The sequence below is a fragment of the Tachysurus fulvidraco genome, chromosome 8, assembly GCF_022655615.1.
Source record: "Tachysurus fulvidraco isolate hzauxx_2018 chromosome 8, HZAU_PFXX_2.0, whole genome shotgun sequence".
Lineage (NCBI taxonomy): Eukaryota > Metazoa > Chordata > Actinopteri > Siluriformes > Bagridae > Tachysurus > Tachysurus fulvidraco.
Genome location: NC_062525.1, coordinates 9,720,532 through 9,741,475, shown reverse-complemented (window position 1 = coordinate 9,741,475; position 20,944 = coordinate 9,720,532). Strand labels below are relative to the sequence as shown.

Below are 20,944 nucleotides of genomic sequence, written 5' to 3'. Positions count from 1 at the left end.
AGGACTATATAGGGTTCATAAACATTCAGCAATCACACAAAATTTTTCACACCACTTCATTTATAGCGTCAGTCAAAGAACAATAACAGTTTCCTACCGGCCCAGGCAGCACAGTATGGTTACTAAGTCGATTTACATTTGTTTCCGGCTTGATTTGAATCTTAGGCTACCTTGCGGTACCATAGCTGCGTAATCGCAGGGGGTGGAGTATTATTAGCATGCTGAAACTGCTCAATTAGCAATTATTCAGCACTCCCAGCTGGAGGCTAATCAAAGCTAATTAGTTGTGAAGTATTTCTTTAAGTAAGTTTGGAGCAGCAGCAGCTGTAGCAGAAGCCTCTCTCCTTCGGTTTCTGTAAAAGAAAATGAAGAAATCTACCTGTGGGAGTCCATCAAGAAAGGACAACAAGGAAGTTTCTTCTCTCATTTCATCTCTTCACTCTTGCAGAGATTCAGACCAAGCCAGAAATCTTGTCCAATTTTCATTACATCAAATCTCACAGTAACTCTGTGTGTCAAAGCCTTTTATACTTTAACTGTTACAGTTAGAGCTTTGATTTTTTTGGCATAGTTTCATGCATTGTGTTGCTGGTGTGATTTCTTGATTGATTATGTAATCAGGTGTATATGTACATTATCTTCATGCTGCATTATGAATAAAGATTTCTCACACCATTAGTATAAACCGTGTATTTCTTCTTATAGGCTTAAAGCCTTGGCTTTCAGTATTGAACCATGAGTTTCAGCATCACACACCTGCTGAGCCACTAATTTGTACAAAAAGCAAGGCTTTTGTTTAGCATATTTATCATCCAAAAGCAGGCTTAATCTTTAATAGTAAAACACCCAACAGGAAAAAAGGCACAATGCCAGAATGCAATGTGCTTTGTTATCTCACAAAGCCTCAAAACCTCACACTTTATCCTCAATACCAACAAATCAAGCCGGACACCCAACAATATCCTGTCATCTGGTCCTTGTTCAGGATTTGACCCAAGCCATGATTCATACCTCCTGCACTCTGCACTTGTGGCTCAGTGGGCAGGTAAGTAGAGTATGGCCTGACTCTGGCAATCATGATCCATGGCAAGGCTTAGGAGGGCTTTTAACAACTAAAAGTCAAGATTTAGCTTTATAAACACACATCTTTTGTGTGCAGAATAAATCCCTCTACTGTAAGTAAGTCCCTCTAAGTAAATCCCTCTGAAGTCACCAGAGTCCGGTGGTCTGTGAGTAAGGTCTGACCTGACACTGAAGGATCATGACCATCTACAGGTAATCTCACATCAATACGATTTTTTTTAACACTTTTGAAATTCACAACAGCTAACCCAACTCTTTCCATTAATTGCTATACCGCTAGAGTTCAGGTGTCACCTTTTTATATTCTCATATCACACGAGTGAATACTTAATCCCACTCATACTGTTCTGCTAATGTTTTTTTTTTTACCTGCACTGAGAGTTAACTAGGGCCAGGAAGACAGCTAGGGACTTGAAACAGTGAATTTAATACAGAGCTGCTAACAAGAAAATCCTAGCAGCTAAAGAAAAAACATAATTTTACCACATAACCTCTAGAGCATGTCAGTGATCAGGATGACTCTGTGCTAAGTGTGTATTACTTTTCCAGTGGATTGCTTTGTCTGCAGAAAGTTTTTGTAATGTTTGACTGCTGAACAGTTTATCTTCTGGTTCAAAATCTTACTTTTTTCAAAAAATTACTGTGGCTAAATCATGAATGTTAGCAGCTCTGCAAAGGACTTAAAGAATATAAACATGAGACAAAAACTGAATACATCATTACTGCAGCTGAATAAAAAACAAACAAAAAAACATTGAAATATATGACCGAGTTATTATAAGGTGTTCTCAAGCTTCTAGAAAAAGGAAAAACTATTGGAGACGGATGCCACTGAATTAATTGTCTCCACTTTGATTGTCTACTTAGGACCAATATAAAAGTAATTCTAGACAGAGACCAAAGATTTTGTTTGGCTAGATTCTATCTCCAAGCAAACAATGGCTGAAACAATTTCAGTGCTTAGTAACAATGTAGGCCTCTCCACAATGGAATTTGTAACTATTCAACTAAGGCTTTGGTTCAAAAAGTCAAATAAGTACAGGAGTTTTTCTCTTCTAACCCTTCTCACCTTTTTCATCTCTGCTTCTCTCCTGTCTTCACTCCTCTCAATGGTTAGCTTGTTTTCTGCCCATGTTGAGGTTATGACTGTGATGTGCTTGATTGGACTGGTGTTATAGGAGAAAACAAAGGAGAAGACTGATGGAGCGTAAAAGTGAACATCTCTTGTCAAAATGTAAAGCAATCTCCATTCATAGCAGAATAATAGTCTGGGTAAATGCTAGTCGTTTGACCAAAGTGTCCATGAAACAGGGCTAAGTTCTGCACTGCTGGTTTTTCATCCTATATCAGCTTTGATATATCCAACCTATATCAGTAAAATTCTAGATACACCAACAGAGAGAAATCTTCAAAACAAAAAAATGTTGTTTTGCAATGACCAACTATAAAATTACCTTTCGTAGCCATGCACACAATAGACACTTTACCCATGACAATTACTTCTATGCTGCTAGCTGTGGCAATAAGATTTTCCACAATATACACCAGTCCAGTCTCTGTGGTCCCTGCTTAATGTGATAATGTGGAAATATCTGGAAGAACACAATGAGACATTAGAGAATAAATGTTATCCAAAGAAATGTGTCATAAGCCTGAGGGGGCAAAAATCAGCTCTTGCCAAACTAGCACCTAATAAATGCAGGCATTTGCTAGACTCTTCATTTGTGTTTACATCCCTTATGTCAGTCATAATAGGCACACCCCCATGTTTACTGCTTAGAAAGGCAAATATGCTGAAATCCAGTGTAATGATGCCAAAATAAATGAAATGAGTGGATGGATAACCTGCTGACTGTGAAGGGCTTGAGGGTGGTCAATGAATAAGCTATATTTCTTCCAGACAGATAATGCAATTCTAAATGTTATAAACTGTTTTGCTGCTTGGATCAATGACTGCAGCAACAAATCATTAAGTTATTTGCTGTTTCAGTATTTTATGTGTTTATATATAACTCTTATCTTTAATGACCATGCAGTGTTTGTAAGCTAGCTAGCCAAAGTGGCTAACAGCTAAAAGGAACAATGTGACTAAAATAAACAGTGCACATTCCCTTTTGCTACTGACTTTCTTGCAACAGTAAATCAATATAATATTTGGTATGCCAGTATTTCTTGTGTTTAGAGCAAAGTTTTTTAATAACGCCAAGTATGTTGAGAAAGTGGAATGTTAAGTAGCTAGCTTACAAATCAATGTGGTTTTGTTTATATGGGACTGGAGGGAGGCAGGGTCAAGAAGTAAACAAGTCATTCTTGTCTAAAAGCCTGAATTCTACAAAAGGTGGGTTTAAGTAAATTTAATGCAAATCACAATGATTTTTTATTTTATTGTAAGACAAAAAAGAGCATTATCTCATTTTTATCTAGCATTTATTTTAAATGGGTAGAGAGAGAGAGAGAGAGAGAGAGAGAGAGAGAGAGAGAGAGAGAGAGAGAGAGAGAGAGAGAGAGAGAGAAAGCAATAAATAAGCCATGGCAGTTTTTTTAAAGCCTTCCTAGTGTTCAGAAATGCGTAAAGAACTTATAAAACCCCTTTATTATCCCACTGCATCAGACACCTGAGCCCTCTGTGATTTTTGATCTCATGACGGAGAACGTGTGAAAAGAATGAGGTAGCTGTCAGAGTGAATCTCACCATGCGTCTGACCACTGACAAGCACCATCTCTCTGCTGATTCTCATCTCTCTAGCAAGAATATTCACTTTTAGGTAAATCTGTCTACACAGAGTGCAAATGATTCTAAGAATAAACAAATATAAATAGAAAAATAAAACTGTGAGCGCTTATACAATCATTCACAAATAGACACGGAGCTCTTTTTTCCACGCTCAGTGACTATCTGTCTTCCTGCATGTGTGTATTTTAGACATGTGTAGGGGGTTTTATATTCACTCTACATGATGTTCTGGAGCTATTTACAGAAAAGCACATAAATCTATGCTGGGATCACATGTAGAGAGATCACAAAGAATCTAAAAGGATTAAGCCATTAAATGAGCATGAAACATGCTGACCAGTGCTCTCTGCATCACAGCTCTGCATAGAACCAGTAACAACATCAGCAAAAATTCTAGCAGTGCACAGTAAGCAGTTTAATCACATGCATCTCCATTCTCCTACATATGTAACACCTATATACATACAGTAAGGCAAGCATATATGAGACAGAAATCAAATCTTTGTTGTGACAGAGATGGAGTGTAAGTCTGCCTGAACAGCTGAACAAACATCAGAGTGTCTGTTGAGGTTTCCTCTGTCATCTAACACTGCTCTCTAGTGGTGAAGCTGAATGTGTGTTCTGATGGTGTTTTATTGCCCTCTGGTGGAACATAATGAATAAATAAACAGGTAAATGAACATTCCTTGTACAAACACAGAAATAAGTACACTTTACCTGATTATGCTACAGCACATTTTAGTATAATTGTAGCTAAACACATGATTAATACACTAAAACACTATTTCTGTACTTAGTATATTGTATTTGTACAAATAACCTAGACTTCACTTCAGTTTACTAACAAAATGTAATAATGTTAAGTAAATGTTTTATGCTTTAACCTATGATATAGGAATTTTAATGCACATATACACTACATAGCCAAAAGTTTAAGGATGCATGACCATCACAGCAATATGTCTTTTTTAACATTCCCTTCACTCTTCTAGGAGGCTTACCACTAAATTTTGGAGCATGGCTGTGAGGATTTGTGATCATTCAGCCACAAGAGCATTAGTGAGTTCAGACAATGTCGGACAAAGAGGACTGGAGTGCAGTCAATGTTCCAGTACATCCCAAAGATGTTCAGTGGGGTTGAGGTCAGGACATTGTCCAGCTCACTCAAGTTCATACACTTCATTTTTGGCAAACCAATTTTGTCGTTATTGACTACAATTCGTGCATTTCATGCTGGAACATGTTTGGGCTCTTTATTTCCAGGTAATAGAAATTGTAATGCTACAGCAAACAAAGACATTCTATACAAAAGCACCTCCAACTATGTGGTAGCAGTTTGGGAAAGACACACATATGGGTGTGACGGTCAGGTGTCCACAGCCTTAGTCTATATACCTTTATTCTTTATACTATGATACCTTTATTCCTCCAGGTTCCCAAGCTAGAAGGTGAAGCATGCTAGAAGGAGAAATGGCAAAAATAATCTGTTAATAAATGTAATGTGGGGGGCATGGTGGCTTAGTGGTTCGCACGTTTTCCTCACACCTCCAGGGTCGGGGTTTGATTCCCACCTCCGCCTTGTGTGTGTGGAGTTTGCATATTCTCCCCGTGCCTCGGGGGTTTCCTCCGGGTACTCCGGTTTCCTCCCCCAGTCCAAAGACATGCATTGTAGGTTGATTGGCATCTCTGGAAAATTGTCCGTAGTGTGTGATTGCATGAGTGAATGAGAGTGTGTGTGCCCTGTGATGGGTTGGCACTCTGTCCAGGGTGTATCCTGGCTTGATGCCCTATGACGCCTGAGATAGGCACAGGCTCCCCGTGACCCGAGGTAGTTCGGATAAGCGGTAGAAAATGATTGAGTGAGTGAGTGAGTGAGTAAATGTAATGTACTGCTGTCTCCACCAGGATTTCTTCAGTTCCTGGATCCACCACAATTCTGACCAGGAATACTTCATTATTAAGGGGAAGTATTCTCTTAATTACAATTATGACATCTTTATCCAGATTGCATTGAATACTCAAGATTTTTCAGTTACACTTTTATGCTGAAAATCTCCTGGTCTTCCACATCCCAAAGGTGCCCTACTGAATTTAGGTCTGATGACTGAAAGCAGCTGAAGAACATGAAACTCATTGTAACGTTCATGAAACCAGTCTGAGACAGACGTGCCTTGTGACAGGGTGCATTATCATGCTGGAAGTAGCCATTAGTAGATGTGTAAATTGTAGTTCCAAAGGGATTCAAATGATAAACAACAACTCAAAGACTATGGTATTCAAGTAATGACTGACAGATATATAACAAGAAGCTTTTCCCCCACATTACCTCCACCAGCCTGGACTGTTCACACAAGGCAGATTGTGTTCCATAGATTCATGCTGTTGGCACCAAATTCTGACCATCTTAACTGTGTGCCTCAGCTGAAATGGTGAGTAACGAGACCAGGCTACATTTTTCCAGTCTTCAACTGTGCAGTTTTGGTGCGCTTGTGCCCAATGCAGCCTCAGCGTTATGTTGGTTGCTGATGTGGTTTTCTGCTGTTGTAGCCCATCCACCTCAACCAGTCCTCTCAAATTATTCACTTATTCATTTAAACAGTCACTCTATCACTATTCACCATTTACCTTTTTTATCGTTTTGTTCAATCAGCCAAAGTCCACCCTGTCCTGCATGCCTGCCAAATTAAACACAACACAAAATATATGAAAATGATAAACATTTGATTATGTATATTTAATCAGTCACCTGAAAGTACTACATATCATCAACAACTTTGGCAGGTTCTCAAACCCATAACCATTTATTTCATCTGGCTTTTAAATCTAAAAAACTTCACACTTCTGCAAGTGCACATCAATAAAAGAGGTTCACTGTTAGACTCATTCAGAACCTACTCTTTCTCCCCCGGGTAAAGAAATCAGTGTGAGGATGAAGAATTTACAGTAGGGGCAGCTTTCAGTTCCTCTCAAGCTGAACATCTATGGCAGACAAAACAAACCTGCTCTCTGTGCTTTCAGATCCTGCTGTTTTACTATTTATAGCAAACCTATGACAAAAATGATTTGTTATAGGAGACAAGCATGCAAAACAACAGAAAATGAAATGAGGAATAAAGAGAACTCCTAGTATTAATGCAGATTTTTATTGTTGCTCTTTTTTCCCCCTCATAGACTTTTTATCTCTCTTGGCAACATTCGTGCATACTTTTAAATGATAGAGACATTATCTGCGTTATGTTGCACTTATACCTAATTATGTCTAACAAGATTAATGTGCTTGCTTTGTGTGTCATTTTCAACATCTGGAGCTCCAGCTGTGTTGTACAGAACCAAGCATTATACGTTTGAACTGAAAAAGCACACAGAATCTGGCACATGTACCATCATATATACGTTTTTTTTGTAGCATTCTATTTAAATCTAGCACTGCTGGAGTCAGGCATTCTTAAAATAACTCACAAAACAGCTCAGACCTGTTGAGGCCAAGATCTCTGAAGGTGTTCTGTGGTATCTGACACTAAGACATTAGTAGCAGATGCTATAAGTCATGTAAGTTGCCCTGTGAAACCTCCATGGATTGGACTTGTTTCTCTAGTACATCTCACAGATGCTGAATTGGATCAAGATCTGGGGAATTTGGAGGCCAAGTCAACACCATGAACTCCCTGTCATGTTCTTCATATTGTTCCTGAATATTTTCTGTTCTTCTCATTTTAGGCATTTTCAGAGAAGGTTGTGGGTCAGCATGAGGACCATTCATAGATGGTGTTATCTTTTTCAGCAATTTTTGCGACAGTAGCTCTTTTGTGAAATTGGACTAGGTGTGCTTGCCTTCACTTCCCATTCACATCATTGAGCCTTGGATGCTCATGACCTTGTTACTGGTTCACCATTTTTCCTTCATTGAATACGAATAGATACTAACCGCTGCTAACTAGAAATACCCAACAAGATCCACTGCCATAGAGATGCTCTTATCCAGTTGTCTAACAATTTCAGTTTGGCTTGTCAAAGTCACTCAGATCCTTACACTTTTTCCTGATTTTTCCTTACCTTTATCCACACCCATTTATCCTGCTACCAACACATCAACTTCAAGAACTGACTGTTCACACGCTGCCTAATATATCTTACCCCTTGAGAGGTGGGATATTTTTAAAACAGATTTTCAGTACTGGGTATGCAGTGGCTGGTACCTTCCAAAAGCAGTAAAAAGGAAGGACAATCAAGCATCTGTGTGATGTACTAGACAAACAAATGCTAATCTGTTACTTGAGTTTTCTGTTAATAATGTTACTCTATAAAACGTTATCTTCCTGAGTTCACTGTTGCTTTTATTAAACTTAACCAAATACAATATCTGCAATGACAAAGCTAATGTTATCACATTAACAAACAACCTACAGTATAACAATCCAGCCTCTTTATATTTACTTTGGTCTTTGTCACTTGGAATACAGTTTGTGTTATTATGTTCGTTATATGTTCAAAGCTCTAATGTTTCTTAAAAGTCTGGCACCTTGGTGGTGGAATGAACTTCCCCTAGATGTCTGAACAGCTGAGTCACTGGATGTCATCAAATAAAAACCTACTGCTTCCTGAAATACTTAAACTAGCACTTGTTTTAAAAAGTTTCTTGCTGTATTACCTACAAACAGAATGATATTCTTAGTCCATGACCAGTGAATCACTATCAATGTATTAATTGATAAAGGCTTTATTCGCTTTATATAGGGGCATCTGAGAGATGTGAACATCAATTGTTGCATTCCAATAAGCACCGTATCAACCACCTGATCATTTTAACATTTAGATCTTTATTCACTATTTTATACTAACAGCACATCTATTCACTAAGCTAAACATGTGGCATTGCCAAGGACAAGTTACAGTCAATTCCAAAAACATGTTTTAAATCTTTTGGTTTCCAGTCACTACAGCAAGGGGCCTCTTGATGCCAACCAGGGTCATGCTGTGATCAGCAAGCTGTGCTGTGGCATAAATTAAGCATGAATGTATTACTCCTGACATTCTACAAAAATCTGAGAGAGATGAGTAGTTAAAAATATATATCTTTGCAGATTTCAGAAAATCAACTAGACATTAAAACAAAAAAAAAAGTAAGGTTAAAAAAAATAATTTCCTGAATTTCTGTTTGTTTGTCAGCTTGTTTATTTAATTGATTGATTTGTATTTATGTATTTGTTTATTTTTTATTTTTATTTTGCAGCATTCTGTATAAAATTTTGGAACAATTTCTGGAATACTCTAGTTTCAGATAAACCCGTGATTTTATGGATTGCTTAAAGACAGTGCTGGGAAAATCAACACAAAACCATTAGGAGTATCAACAATTTCTTTAGAGTTGTCAGAACAATAAAACACCTTTGTATGACTAAAATCCAGGGGAAATTAACAACACAAGCAAGCTTAATTTCATTAAGAGATAACAACTTACATCAGATAAGATCAGACAGCATTACTGATCCCAAGGGGAAATTAGAGCTGTTCCAATTGCATATATAAAAGATAAGGCACAAATGCATATTTTATATAAAATAAGAATAAACTAAAGCACAAATAGGTTACAAATAATATTAAACATATTGAAAAAATAATTGAATAACCTGAATAATCAGTCACAGAGGCAATAAATAAATAAGTAAATAGTAATAAATAGTAAATTAATAAATTGGTAAAATAGCTGAACATATCTTCTAAACAAAATACAATTTAAATGTGTATATTAAGTGAGGTAAAAGTTGTATAAACATGTATGTGTTGTGATCATATTGTTTCTCTGTATGTTGCTACTGATCCTTGAATTTCCTCTAGGATCAAAAAAGTATCCATCCATCCATCCATCCGTCTATCTAGACACTCACAACACCTTATAATATAATAATAATATTCTCTGAAAAGCATACTGTCATCTCTTTTGAACTTGATAGAATATTGTCATATTGCCTGCCCCTAATCTGTACTTGTGTTTAAAGTCAAAACTCTTAAGAGCGGAAGTTGCTGAAGAGAGTAAGGGAACACAATGTTCACTGCTATCACACGTCCTTTTGACACACAAAATAAGATTTTAGGACTAAACAGAGTGCAGGTCAACACAGAACCTCAAATGCCCCCATTCAAGGAATGGTTTCTGGGAACATCTCTCCTCTGAAGAAATGTCTAGAAAAGATATTGAAGATTTGGTTTTACCATAGGTCAGTGAAACACTGAATGCTAGCATGTTGGACTTGGCCATGTTTGTGTTTGAAGATCTTGGTAAGAAATGGGAGGAAGGATTGCGAAGAGCGGGATGAGATTTGGAGTAAAAGAGGAGAAGGAGGAGGGTAAGGCGGCTGGGAATAGAAACGAGCGTTACATACGGCTGTTATCAGAGGTCGTCTATCCCAAGGTCTTCGATGGCTTTGGCTGTAGTATTCTAAACCAACCACACTGCTCAGCAAGAATCGCCCTTCCCACAACTCCAGCCACAATACTCTGAACTTGTAGCATCCCAGTGCCGCAAATCCACATAAACAGTCCAGAGTCTTACCTGGAGTGTGGAGATGGAGGCACTGAGGGCTTTGCTCGGGCTTTAATAGAGTCAAATAAACCATCGCTTTACCACACAGGATAGAAAGAGTGTACTAGGAGGGCATTTCTTCATAAAAATGAAGAAGATGGTCTGGGTGGCTATGCTGCGCTTCACACTCTCTTGGCTCATGATGCACGCAGGGGACATGTTTTTAGGATCTTATGCTTGTTTGGCCAATGGGACAACTCGCACCTTCTTGTGTCTTGGCAGCAAAGTGCATCAGATGCCATGCCAAATACCAAAAAATACCACATACGTGTAAGTATATGCACTTTATACATTACACATTTGTTACAATACCCTGTTCTATTAACATCATGGGAGTCAAAAAATACTGCATTAGATGAGACAAAAATTGGTAGAATTTTACATGCCTTCAGAAAAATTGTAAAATGAAAGCGTTTCAAACTGCAGTCTTTGTTTCATTTACTTGTTACCTACACATCCCAGGGATAATGGTTTTAACTGAAAAATGGTCTATTATTTAATGTGATAATTGCTTTAAAATATATAATCCAATAGAATGCAAACTCTGTTACTTCTTATTTTTGGTGGACAAACATATAGAGCACATGCATGTATATATGCAAAAGTATATAGAATTTAGGTTAGACATTTGCACAGGATTATAATACAACAAATATGCTTCAATTTCTAAAAGAATAGTCTGACATTTCTCATGAAAACCTGTTGTACAGCAGTAGCATTCCTTTATTGTTTTCAAGCCGATTGTTGTTCTTGGTTTTGCGAATTTTGACTGACAACAAAATTATGCTGCTGTTGTGATTCCTGAAACATATATTTTGCAATCTCAAGGCTGTTGGATTCCACACGCACAGTTCAGCCTTGGACTGGTGGGGTGAGTGGTAATAGCCTGTTTTTTCATTCATCATTAATTTTTTTTTTTCAAGCATAAGAAGCTATTCTCATTCAGCATGTTTGACTCTGACTGAGAAAGAGAGGGAAGGAGGGAAAGAAGAGCACATGCTCAGCACGTAGGCTCATTAAACCTGGGTGGTTTGTTATAACTTTTATTTCTGTGAGCAGTTTGTGCTCACATCAGGTGACGTCACTCTCAGAGACACCTGCCTCTGTAGCTGTTAGCTTTAAGCCCAGTGTCATCCCTCACACTGCTTAAGCTACACCATGCTGTATTCCTGCATAACTTTCCAGAATAGGACTTTATGTTCAAGCTGGCTACTTTTTATTTCAGCCATTTTTGGGTGAGCACAAGGAAGGATACAAGAGTCCTGCACCATGTGTCTGAGCAACACAAATTTGCTACTTAGCTAGAACATACAGTTCTGCGCTTGATAGGAGCTGATAGAGGAGACACAGGGCTGCAGATGGCTCCCTTCATTCTGAATAATATCGTAACCGCAGACAATCCAGACACATTCCTATGCAGACATCCCATGTGGACCAATGTTAGAATATTCCACAAAGACACAAAGATAGAGACGGAGAAAAACAACAGAATTTTCACCTGAAGTGAATTTATCATTCTCATTCTGTGAAAGGAAACAAAAGATGAAAATAGCTCAATAAAAGCAGAAGTAATAAAAAGACAATGTTTTACATGATTAAAAACAGTTTCGACACAGATAAAGAGATAAAAAAGATAAAGAAACATAATAAATAACAATAATAAGTAATAAGAAAGACCTTAAAGACTGTAAAGTGAGCTAAGCAAAATAAAACTCTCTCAATGTTTTTTAATAATTGTTCATACAAACATATTAGGAATAAATCTATTTGCAAGAACATACTGTGGTCCAAACAAAGCTTCTTGATGTATTCTTTAATTGCAAGAGTGTGTGTGTGTGTGTGTGTGTGTGTGTGTGTGTGTGTGTGTGTGTGTGTGTGTGTGTGTGTGTGTGTGTGTGTGTGTGTGTATAAATAACGTGCTACAAAATCCATTGATTGTTAGCGATATCAAGAAAGAGCATTCATACTTTCCACGAGAGTTGTTTTCGCATTACGCCACGTGTCTGAATCAGCCGCTTCTTAGAACTATTTTTTCTCTCCCATGAATCAATCTATTCAAACAAGAAGAAAAAAGAACACTTGCATGTATTGCACTTGTCTCTGAATTCTACAGTGTAGAAAATGATAGGTACTCTCCATCCCATTTTATTTTTAATCTAACAAAAGCATATTATATTTGCACTGGCAAGTCCAGACACAACTGCTTTTCAAGTTAATGTTTTTGTACTGATCGGACCAGACATTTCATCTCCTCACTTTAACATGAAGAGAACATTTACTGCTTAAAGCATTTTTTTTCTCCTACTTTGCATTTGGTTGCATGCCATGTCATGCCAGCAAATTGCTTATAGTCGGCATAATAATCATACTTTTTTTGTCAATCATCTGGTGCTGCTGTTTGAATGAGTAATACGTTTTTCTTCTTTTTTTTTATCTGGGCCATTTAGTTTTCATGATTATTTTATTCATTACACTTCATCCCAGTTAGTGCGTATGAAGAGTTTATCAGTCGACCTGTCATCCGATGTTACAGATAAGTAGATAACTCAGATGTTTTTGTGCTGGGTAAAAATATTGGGTAGCACAATACATAAACTGCTCATAAACATGCCATGCAAGACATGATATGCTGTTATAAGTCACAGAGATTTAGAGCTTACACTGAGTTTTATGTGTCATTTGATGAATGTTCTCTAATGAGCAAATGGTTTATTATATTCTATTATAACCCAAACATGTATATCATCACATCGTCATCATGCTTGAAGTACATGTTATATTCCCTTTGGCATTATAATCATACACCTGACATATAGAGCTTATAAAACGCTGTGTTCATTCATGACAATGTTATTCTATCATATGTATTTGTCTATCATAAAGGCTGATACCTCACTCTGTTCTTATTACTTTTTATTACACATTTCCACATGTTCCACATGTACCTTATAAATCGGTAATTTCCGTGTACTTTATTTTACTTTATTTGGTGCCCCAATCATTATTCTATCTTCAGATTCGGTCAAAAGCATTTATTTCTAACTCTGATAACATTTATACATTTCAAACAAAAGTTGTTCTCTATATCATAAAATCTAGAAGAAACTATGCAGACTAGAACACACTAAGTGAAAATTCGCTATTACAGTTATTGCCAATAATGATAACGTGACAAGACTTTTATTACTCACCCCTATTATGACAAGATGTTCAGGTCTTGTGACACTGGGTTGAAGTCAAGCATTATCATCTGGCATAAAAACATAAACTAGATTTATGAAATATTTATATAAAAATGTGTAAAGGTGTCATTTGGACTGTAAATATGAGTAATGGGGAAAGGTTGGTTTGTTAAAAAAGATTTCATCTTCTATTATTTAGACCATTTCAGAATATCCCAGATACACAGTGCTAGTCTACATGATGCGTGTGTGACACTGTACTTTCTAGATCTATAGCTTGCAAGGAGGACTGCACATCCAAAAAACCCCAAAAATGTTAGGGTACTGTGTTAATGTTAGGCGCTGGGCAACAAATAATCAACGAAAAAACAACAGAAAAAGCCCGCACACTGATAAACTGCTGCAATAAATTTAATGGTGCAATGTTTCGACCATCAGGTCTTCGTCAGGCACAATATAAAAATGAGATCACCTCACCTCTATAAATAGGAAACAGGTGTAGGCCTTAATTACACTCTCTTTCAAAATAAGGCACACTTTTAAAAAAAAAAAAAGGCACAATTTTTTTTAGATTTTATTTTTTATTTTTCTGTGTATCTTTGTAACATGTGAGTTGATTAATGTTTGTGTATAGTGTGCCTTATTTTGAAAGCGAGTATAATTAAGGCATTCACCTGTTTCCTATTTATAGAGGTGAGGTGATCTCATTTTTATATTGTGCCTGACGAAGACCTGATGGTCGAAACGTTGCACCATTAAATTTATTGGAGCAGTTTATCAGTGTACTTTCTAGCACAGTCATGCGATTGATATATTAATAACACTGTAATATGTTTAATGCCGAAACATTAAATACATATTAGTGTTTTTTTTTACTCTGTTAATGTATTACATGCGGAAAATCATTGTATAAAAAACTTTCTTTATGGTCAGGGAGATCAAGCTGACTCAGATCATCATGTTTCCAAGTAAAGCCATGTCATCCCTTCATGACCTTAAGCGCATGTGAGTAAAAATATTAAAGAACCACTTTACCTGCCATGTGTTTTTCTGTGTGTCTGGTGTTTTTGTTTTTAAAGTGAAAAGTCAAAAATATTCGGTATTTAGTCTGGATTAAACATGTTTAGTCTTTGATATTGAGAAGGGACAAAACACATGAGATATGAATTGCAGAAATATAGCAGTCATGAGAAGAACATATATTGTAAATTAGGTGCAAGCCTTGGTTTAGAACGACCTTAAAAGTATGAAACACTTGAAATTAAATGTAGATTAATACTACAGATGTGATTTCCTCAAGATGATCATTAAGAGGGTAAACATATAGTAAACTGTACTTTTTTTTTTACAACCAAATTAGGCTTTTATTACTAGCTTTAATATTGTGTGTGTTGCTGATGATATCAGTGTGAAATGATCATTATGGCTGTTATCACTCTCTCAGAATGGTGTCGGAGAACGGAGTCCTCCAGAGTATTGAAGCCTACGCGTTTGCGAACCTGACTAAACTGGAAGAGATGTATGTTTTTAGCTTGAACCAGTTGTACCATTATATACCTTCATCAATGAATTGTATTCTGCAACAGAAACAACAAATACAAAGAAAAGTAACACTATTAACAATCATTCTAATAGCACGCACAAAATGTATCTTTTACATGGTTTTCTTCATTACAGTACTATTACTAAATCAAAAAATCTTGTCAGAATGGACAGAAATACATTCTGGGGACTTCCAAGACTGAGATATCTGTGAGTATGACTTTTTCTGTATTCTTCTAGGGCAGGGGTGTCAAACTCATTTTGGTCTGGGGGCCGCATACAGCTTAATCTGATCTCAAGGGGCCAGACCAGTAAACTCATAGAAAAATTACATAGAACTAACAATAAGTCCATTTTTTTTCTTTGTATTAGTGCAAAGAAGAAGTAAATTATAAAAATCTTTATATTAAATGAATTGTCTTTTTACAAAAATATATTATGAACAACCTAAGTAGTATGTGCAATTTCAACAACACTTTTACCCAGTTTAACATTTATTTAAGTGCATTATGCAAAAAAAAAACTGAACACAATTATTGCACAATGGCGCAAAACATTTAGTCACAGGTTTGTAGAACTTAAAAAGACTGTCCTGCATGTTAACATAAATCAAACATCAAAATATAGAAACTGTTTAAAATCCAATTTCCAATTCCGGGAAGCAATTCTGAATACATGAATTGACTCCACACACTTAAAATCTTAAGTGGCAGCTGTTTTAAAAAGAAAAACTTTGTAAAAAATGTTCATTTATACATAAGTATGTATGTTTTTTTAAAGTAAACAAATTAATTTGATCAATTTGCCCCTGAAACTTTCGTTTTCATCGTTTAGCCTGCACATGTGCATCAATATCAGGCATTATGTCCTGAGTAGCAGCCAATTTTCTCCGATATTTGAGAAATGCTTCCGAAAACTGCGTTGAAGCACCAAACTAAACCAAAATCAAAACAAACGTGTAGCCAATGAGCAGAAAGGGGCGGGGCTTGTCAATATGGGCAGAGAGAGTGTTCAGTGCACATGTGTGTAATTAGCAGAAAGCAGTATTAACATTGACATGGAGGATAAAAACAAAGAAAGAAAGCAAAGAAGTAGGACGTGTTAATATAATCAGCTTTCCAGCGCTGGAGAGAACTGAAGGAGCGGGCCACATATTCACAGATTGGAGTTTCCCGAGTCAATAACTCCTGAGCTAAACGCTGTTACTACACAAATAACACCTCTTTTCTGTTGTAGTAATGTAAAGAGGCAGCTACAACCGTGTTTTGTGTAGTAACAGCGTTTAGCTCAGGTGTTATTGACTAAAATGTCACTCAGACCCTGATGCTCAGTACTACCATCTGCTGGTAGTTCCGCCGAAAATGAAAATTATTTTTTTTTCATATTACAGATTTACCCCCGGGCCGGACTGAACTCCCTGGCTGGCCGGTTCCGGCCCGTGGGCCGTATGTTTGACACCCCTGTTCTAGGGCAAAAGGAATGTATGCCCTTTAGGGTTTCTGTCTAAACTTCATGGTGAAATTCGCTGTAACGTTTCAGCAAAAGGCAGAAAGGTCCAAACACATCTCGTTACTCTATCAAAGAACTGTTTTACAAGAAACCTACAAAGTTTAGTGTTTTGTTTGGCTTTATTGATGAACTAGTTTCATTAAATCTACATCAGTGTGTCTGTGTACGTTTCAGGACTATTTCAAACACAGGCCTCACAGTCTTACCTGACTTCTCCAATGTCCAGTCTGCTGCTTTTGAATTCCTGTTGTAAGTATAGAATACTTTTTCTGTACAGTATTTTCAGTGTGTGTGTGTGTATAGATATAGACGTATCAAAAGATTCATTTATATACATTTATAGATAGATGTTTGTATGTTTGTCATTGTGTCCCTATAAATTATCTAATACATCAGGTTTTAACCCAGGTATTGGATAAATATCTTAGATGTATGTCTAAAAGTGTTTATTAAAGCTTGAGTAAGGCTGTTATGCTTTTTAGTGACCTAGAAGATAACATGCATATTCAAGTGATTCCCAGCAATGCTTTTGTGGGACTTACCAGTGGTACAATAACCGAACTGTAAGTATATTCTGGAAGAGGATCATTGTTTCTTCCTTTATTTGTACTACATGGTACAATAATAAAAACTGTGAGATTACACTTTTACTATTGTTATCTCATCCTAAAGGAGACTAACAAAGAATGGAATCACCGAAGTGGACATAAATGCCTTTAACGGCACCAAAATAGAAAAACTGTAAGTGCCATCAAAATGTGTTTGTTATAAATACATACATAAAAACATCTCTATAAAAAAGTTCATCTCTGACACAACCTCCACCCTCCCCCAGGTTTCTCATGGGAAACCAACAGCTGAAGCGTATCCACAACTACGCCTTCCTTGGTGCTGAAGGCCCCCTCGTTCTGTAAGCATGAGCAGCTCTCAAAGTCAACAACAATCCAACCCACCAGCTGCATCACACAGTCCAGCAAGAACTTTTACACCACTGCCTATTCAGCTTTCCCTGGTCTTACTACATAAGTCAGTTAATTTGGCTTTATCACACTGTAGCAATACAATAAAAAAGTTACACTCCTTATTTATATTTTGCTAAATGTTTCATGATATTTCTTGCGTAATTAAATCTACACTGGTAACTCAAACCCTGAAACTCTACCCCATGAAAAAGAAGGTGAATTATATAGTGTTCTATTTTCAACGGGATTTTAATAAAAAATTAATGAAAGTGTTCAAAAGAAATGTTCTCTTAATATATGTTCGCTTAAACATACTGTATATTACAGTCTGCAGCTGGCATAAGATTTCTATTATAAATGAGTATTGAGTAAATCAGTTTTCCATTCTTCTTCAGTAAAGGAAAGCTTACTGTCTGTTGTAACTGCTCATTGGATACATTTGCAGAGGATAGATATTGAGTGTGTGTTTGTTTGTTTGTTTGTTTGTTTATTTATTTGTTGAGAAACACCCTGGAGTTTCTTGTTTAGTGTCACATGCATAGACATCAGTTGCAAAATTCAAGCTACAGAAATACTTCCCACATTCGTTAGTAATATTTACCTGAGGCAGATGTGCTTGTTTGTACAGGGACATCTCCCGCACTGCAATCAGTTCCTTGCCAGAGAACATGCTGAGGAGACTGAAGCTGCTGATTGCCACATCAGTCTATTCTCTGAGATGGCTACCCAACCTGGAGATATTCACAGAGCTCACTCAGGCCAACCTCACGTACCCAAGCCACTGCTGTGCCTTCAAAAACTTCAAAAAGAACAAGTAAGTAAAGCTGTTCTTTAGCTGATAAGATACACAATTTTGCTTTGATTGTGGTCACTATAGGATTTCAGTGATCATTACAGCATAGCCAGGAGGTCCATGATTTATTGGCCACTTCAATTGAATGGGCTTAATTTAAAAACTAAAATTAATTGTTATTTAATAGTAAAAAGGTCACTGTCATATTGTGTCTTCATACATCTGAATTAATTACTGCATGTTTTGTGTGCGCATATAGGTCAGCGAAGAACCATTTTTGTAACGATTCCATTCGCAACGAGGAGCCACATTTCTTTAAGGAGCACTGTAAGGATGTGATAGAAGTGAGCTGCTACCCCAAGCCAGATGCCTTCAACCCATGCGAGGACATCATGGGCTTCACCTTCCTGCGTGTCCTCATCTGGTTTATCAGTGTGCTGGCAGTCTTGGGAAACTTCACCGTTCTGTTAGTGCTCCTCAGTAGCCGTACAAAGCTAACAGTACCCAGGTTTCTGATGTGCCATTTGGCATTTGCTGATTTCTGCATGGGCCTCTACTTACTGATAATCGCCTCAGTGGATGTACAAACCCGATCGCACTACTACAACTATGGCATCGAGTGGCAAACCGGTGCTGGGTGCAGCTCGGCAGGCTTCCTGACAGTTTTTGCGAGTGAGCTTTCTGTATACACGCTAACAGCTATCACACTCGAGCGCTGGCATACCATTACCTACGCCATGCGCCTGGAGCGCCAACTCCGTTTACACCATGCGTGTGGAGTCATGGCGTTGGGTTGGCTCTTTTCGGTCCTTGCTGCTCTAATGCCAGTGATAGGTGTGAGCAGCTACATGAAGACCAGCATATGTCTACCCATGGATGTAGAGACGGTGTCATCACAGGTCTACGTGATGTTGCTGCTCATTCTCAATGTACTTGCATTTATGGCAGTTTGCACTTGCTATGTGCGCATCTACCTCACAGTGCGGCACCCTGCTTCGGTGCCTGACAGTGCCGATGCCCGTGTGGCCAAGCGCATGGCTGTGCTAGTCTTCACAGACTTCCTGTGCATGGCACCCATCTCGTTCTTTGCCATCTCGGCAGCTCTCAGGCAACCACTTATCACCGTTTCACATGCCAAGGTACTGCTTGTGCTCTTCTACCCTATCAATTCATGTGCCAATCCCTTCCTCTATGCCTTCTTCACCAAAAACTTCAAGCTGGACTTCTTTCTTCTCACCAGTCGCTTTGGCTGTTTCGAGTCACATGCCCGTGTCTATCGCACAGAAACATCTTCTCTACATAATGGCCCTAGGATGTGCTCAGCCAAGAATAGTGATGGGACGCTATACTCACTGGGACATGTTGCTCATCCCCACTGACCCCCAAAAACTTTCCAAATTCATACACCATAAGCTATTGTCGTCTACATATGATCTATTCCATGCTGCTTGGACTTCAAAAACCATAAAAAGGAAATTAATACATCTGTACAAAATTTGCTATCATCAAATATATGTGTGCAAAATAGCCTCAAACTCACTGAGGTTTCTTGCTTTTTCTTGGCTCTTATCTCAGCACTTCCTTCATTTAGCACATACAGTATGTTCAGTGTCACAGTAACCTTGCAGCCAGAGCCGAGTCCAGATGTTATGCCAGAAGGGACCTGACTCGGTAGGTGTCAAAATCGTTCAATTTTTGATTTACATCTTCGTCCTTGAATAAACCAGCATGAAAAATGAAACGGAGGCTTATTGACCAGAATAGGGGTGATTCACTGAGACCCAAAGGCAGCTTATCAATGCACCTGCACTTGTGTTGGGGAACAAGACACGGGTCAGGTGAACAATTTCCTCCTTGAAATTGTCAGTGTGAAAGAATAGGTGGGAGATGAGAGATGTGTGGCAGCTGCAGCTGGACTCTGTTGAATGAAGATACACAGGAAGAGGAATTTGGTATGATGATATGCCTCACGTATCAAGGCCTGGGGTTCAAGGCTACGGGTCAAGGGCTAAGCGAACAGAAGAACCACACACAGTGAATATCCAAAAATATACTGCATCAAATAATACTGCATCTATAAATACATGCATCTATCCAACTTGTTTTTTTACATGTACAATAGTTCTATTAGCAATAATTAAATTGCAATCCAAGCGATCAGAACAGCTGTTTATATGCTTTCGGTGTGAAATGAGTTAGTCATGATGTAAGTATTTTTAAATAGGGTATAAATAAATTTACACACTGACCACTAGTGGTGTATTTCTCCTGTTCTATTTCAGCTTTTTTGTTCAATATGCCATATGTAAGGGAGACTGGGGTCAATATCAATTGCTCCAATCAGGAACAGGCTACAGTGATGCCACTCAGTCTGCACATGCTCAGTAGCAAGCTCTGCCTGTCTGCAAAATAACACCAATTTAGTCACAGCTCTAAAGAACCTAGCATCAAAAATCAGATTTTAAATGATTCGTCACAAAAATGTAAAAAAGTCCACTTGGTTGAAAAATGGTTTCCTTTTTCCCCAAGAATGAATCACCAAATTTCGATTGCTTCAAA

The 20,944-nt window shown here is 37.7% G+C and overlaps 1 protein-coding gene across 4 annotated transcripts; it reads left to right on the top strand.

Moving 5' to 3' along the window:
* Positions 1–1,125: 1,125 nt before the first annotated feature.
* fshr (follicle stimulating hormone receptor) lies at positions 1,126–20,652 on the top strand. 4 transcript variants are annotated; one of them, XM_047817244.1, is made up of 10 exons: positions 1,126–1,275; positions 14,513–14,584; positions 15,024–15,098; positions 15,257–15,331; positions 16,805–16,879; positions 17,113–17,193; positions 17,303–17,371; positions 17,466–17,540; positions 18,221–18,406; positions 18,645–20,652. In XM_047817244.1, the coding sequence occupies exons 1-10, from the start codon at positions 1,262–1,264 to the stop codon at positions 19,762–19,764; spliced, it is 1,842 nt and encodes a 613-aa protein (XP_047673200.1). In that variant the 5' UTR covers positions 1,126–1,261; the 3' UTR covers positions 19,765–20,652. The 4 variants fall into 4 exon arrangements, with proteins under 4 accessions (XP_047673200.1, XP_027033294.2, XP_027033295.2 ...); XM_027177493.2 differs by lacking the exon at positions 1,126–1,275 and adding an exon at positions 10,151–10,667; XM_027177494.2 differs by lacking the exon at positions 1,126–1,275 and adding an exon at positions 10,269–10,667 and having other exon boundaries at positions 15,287–15,331.
* Positions 20,653–20,944: the final 292 nt, after the last annotated feature.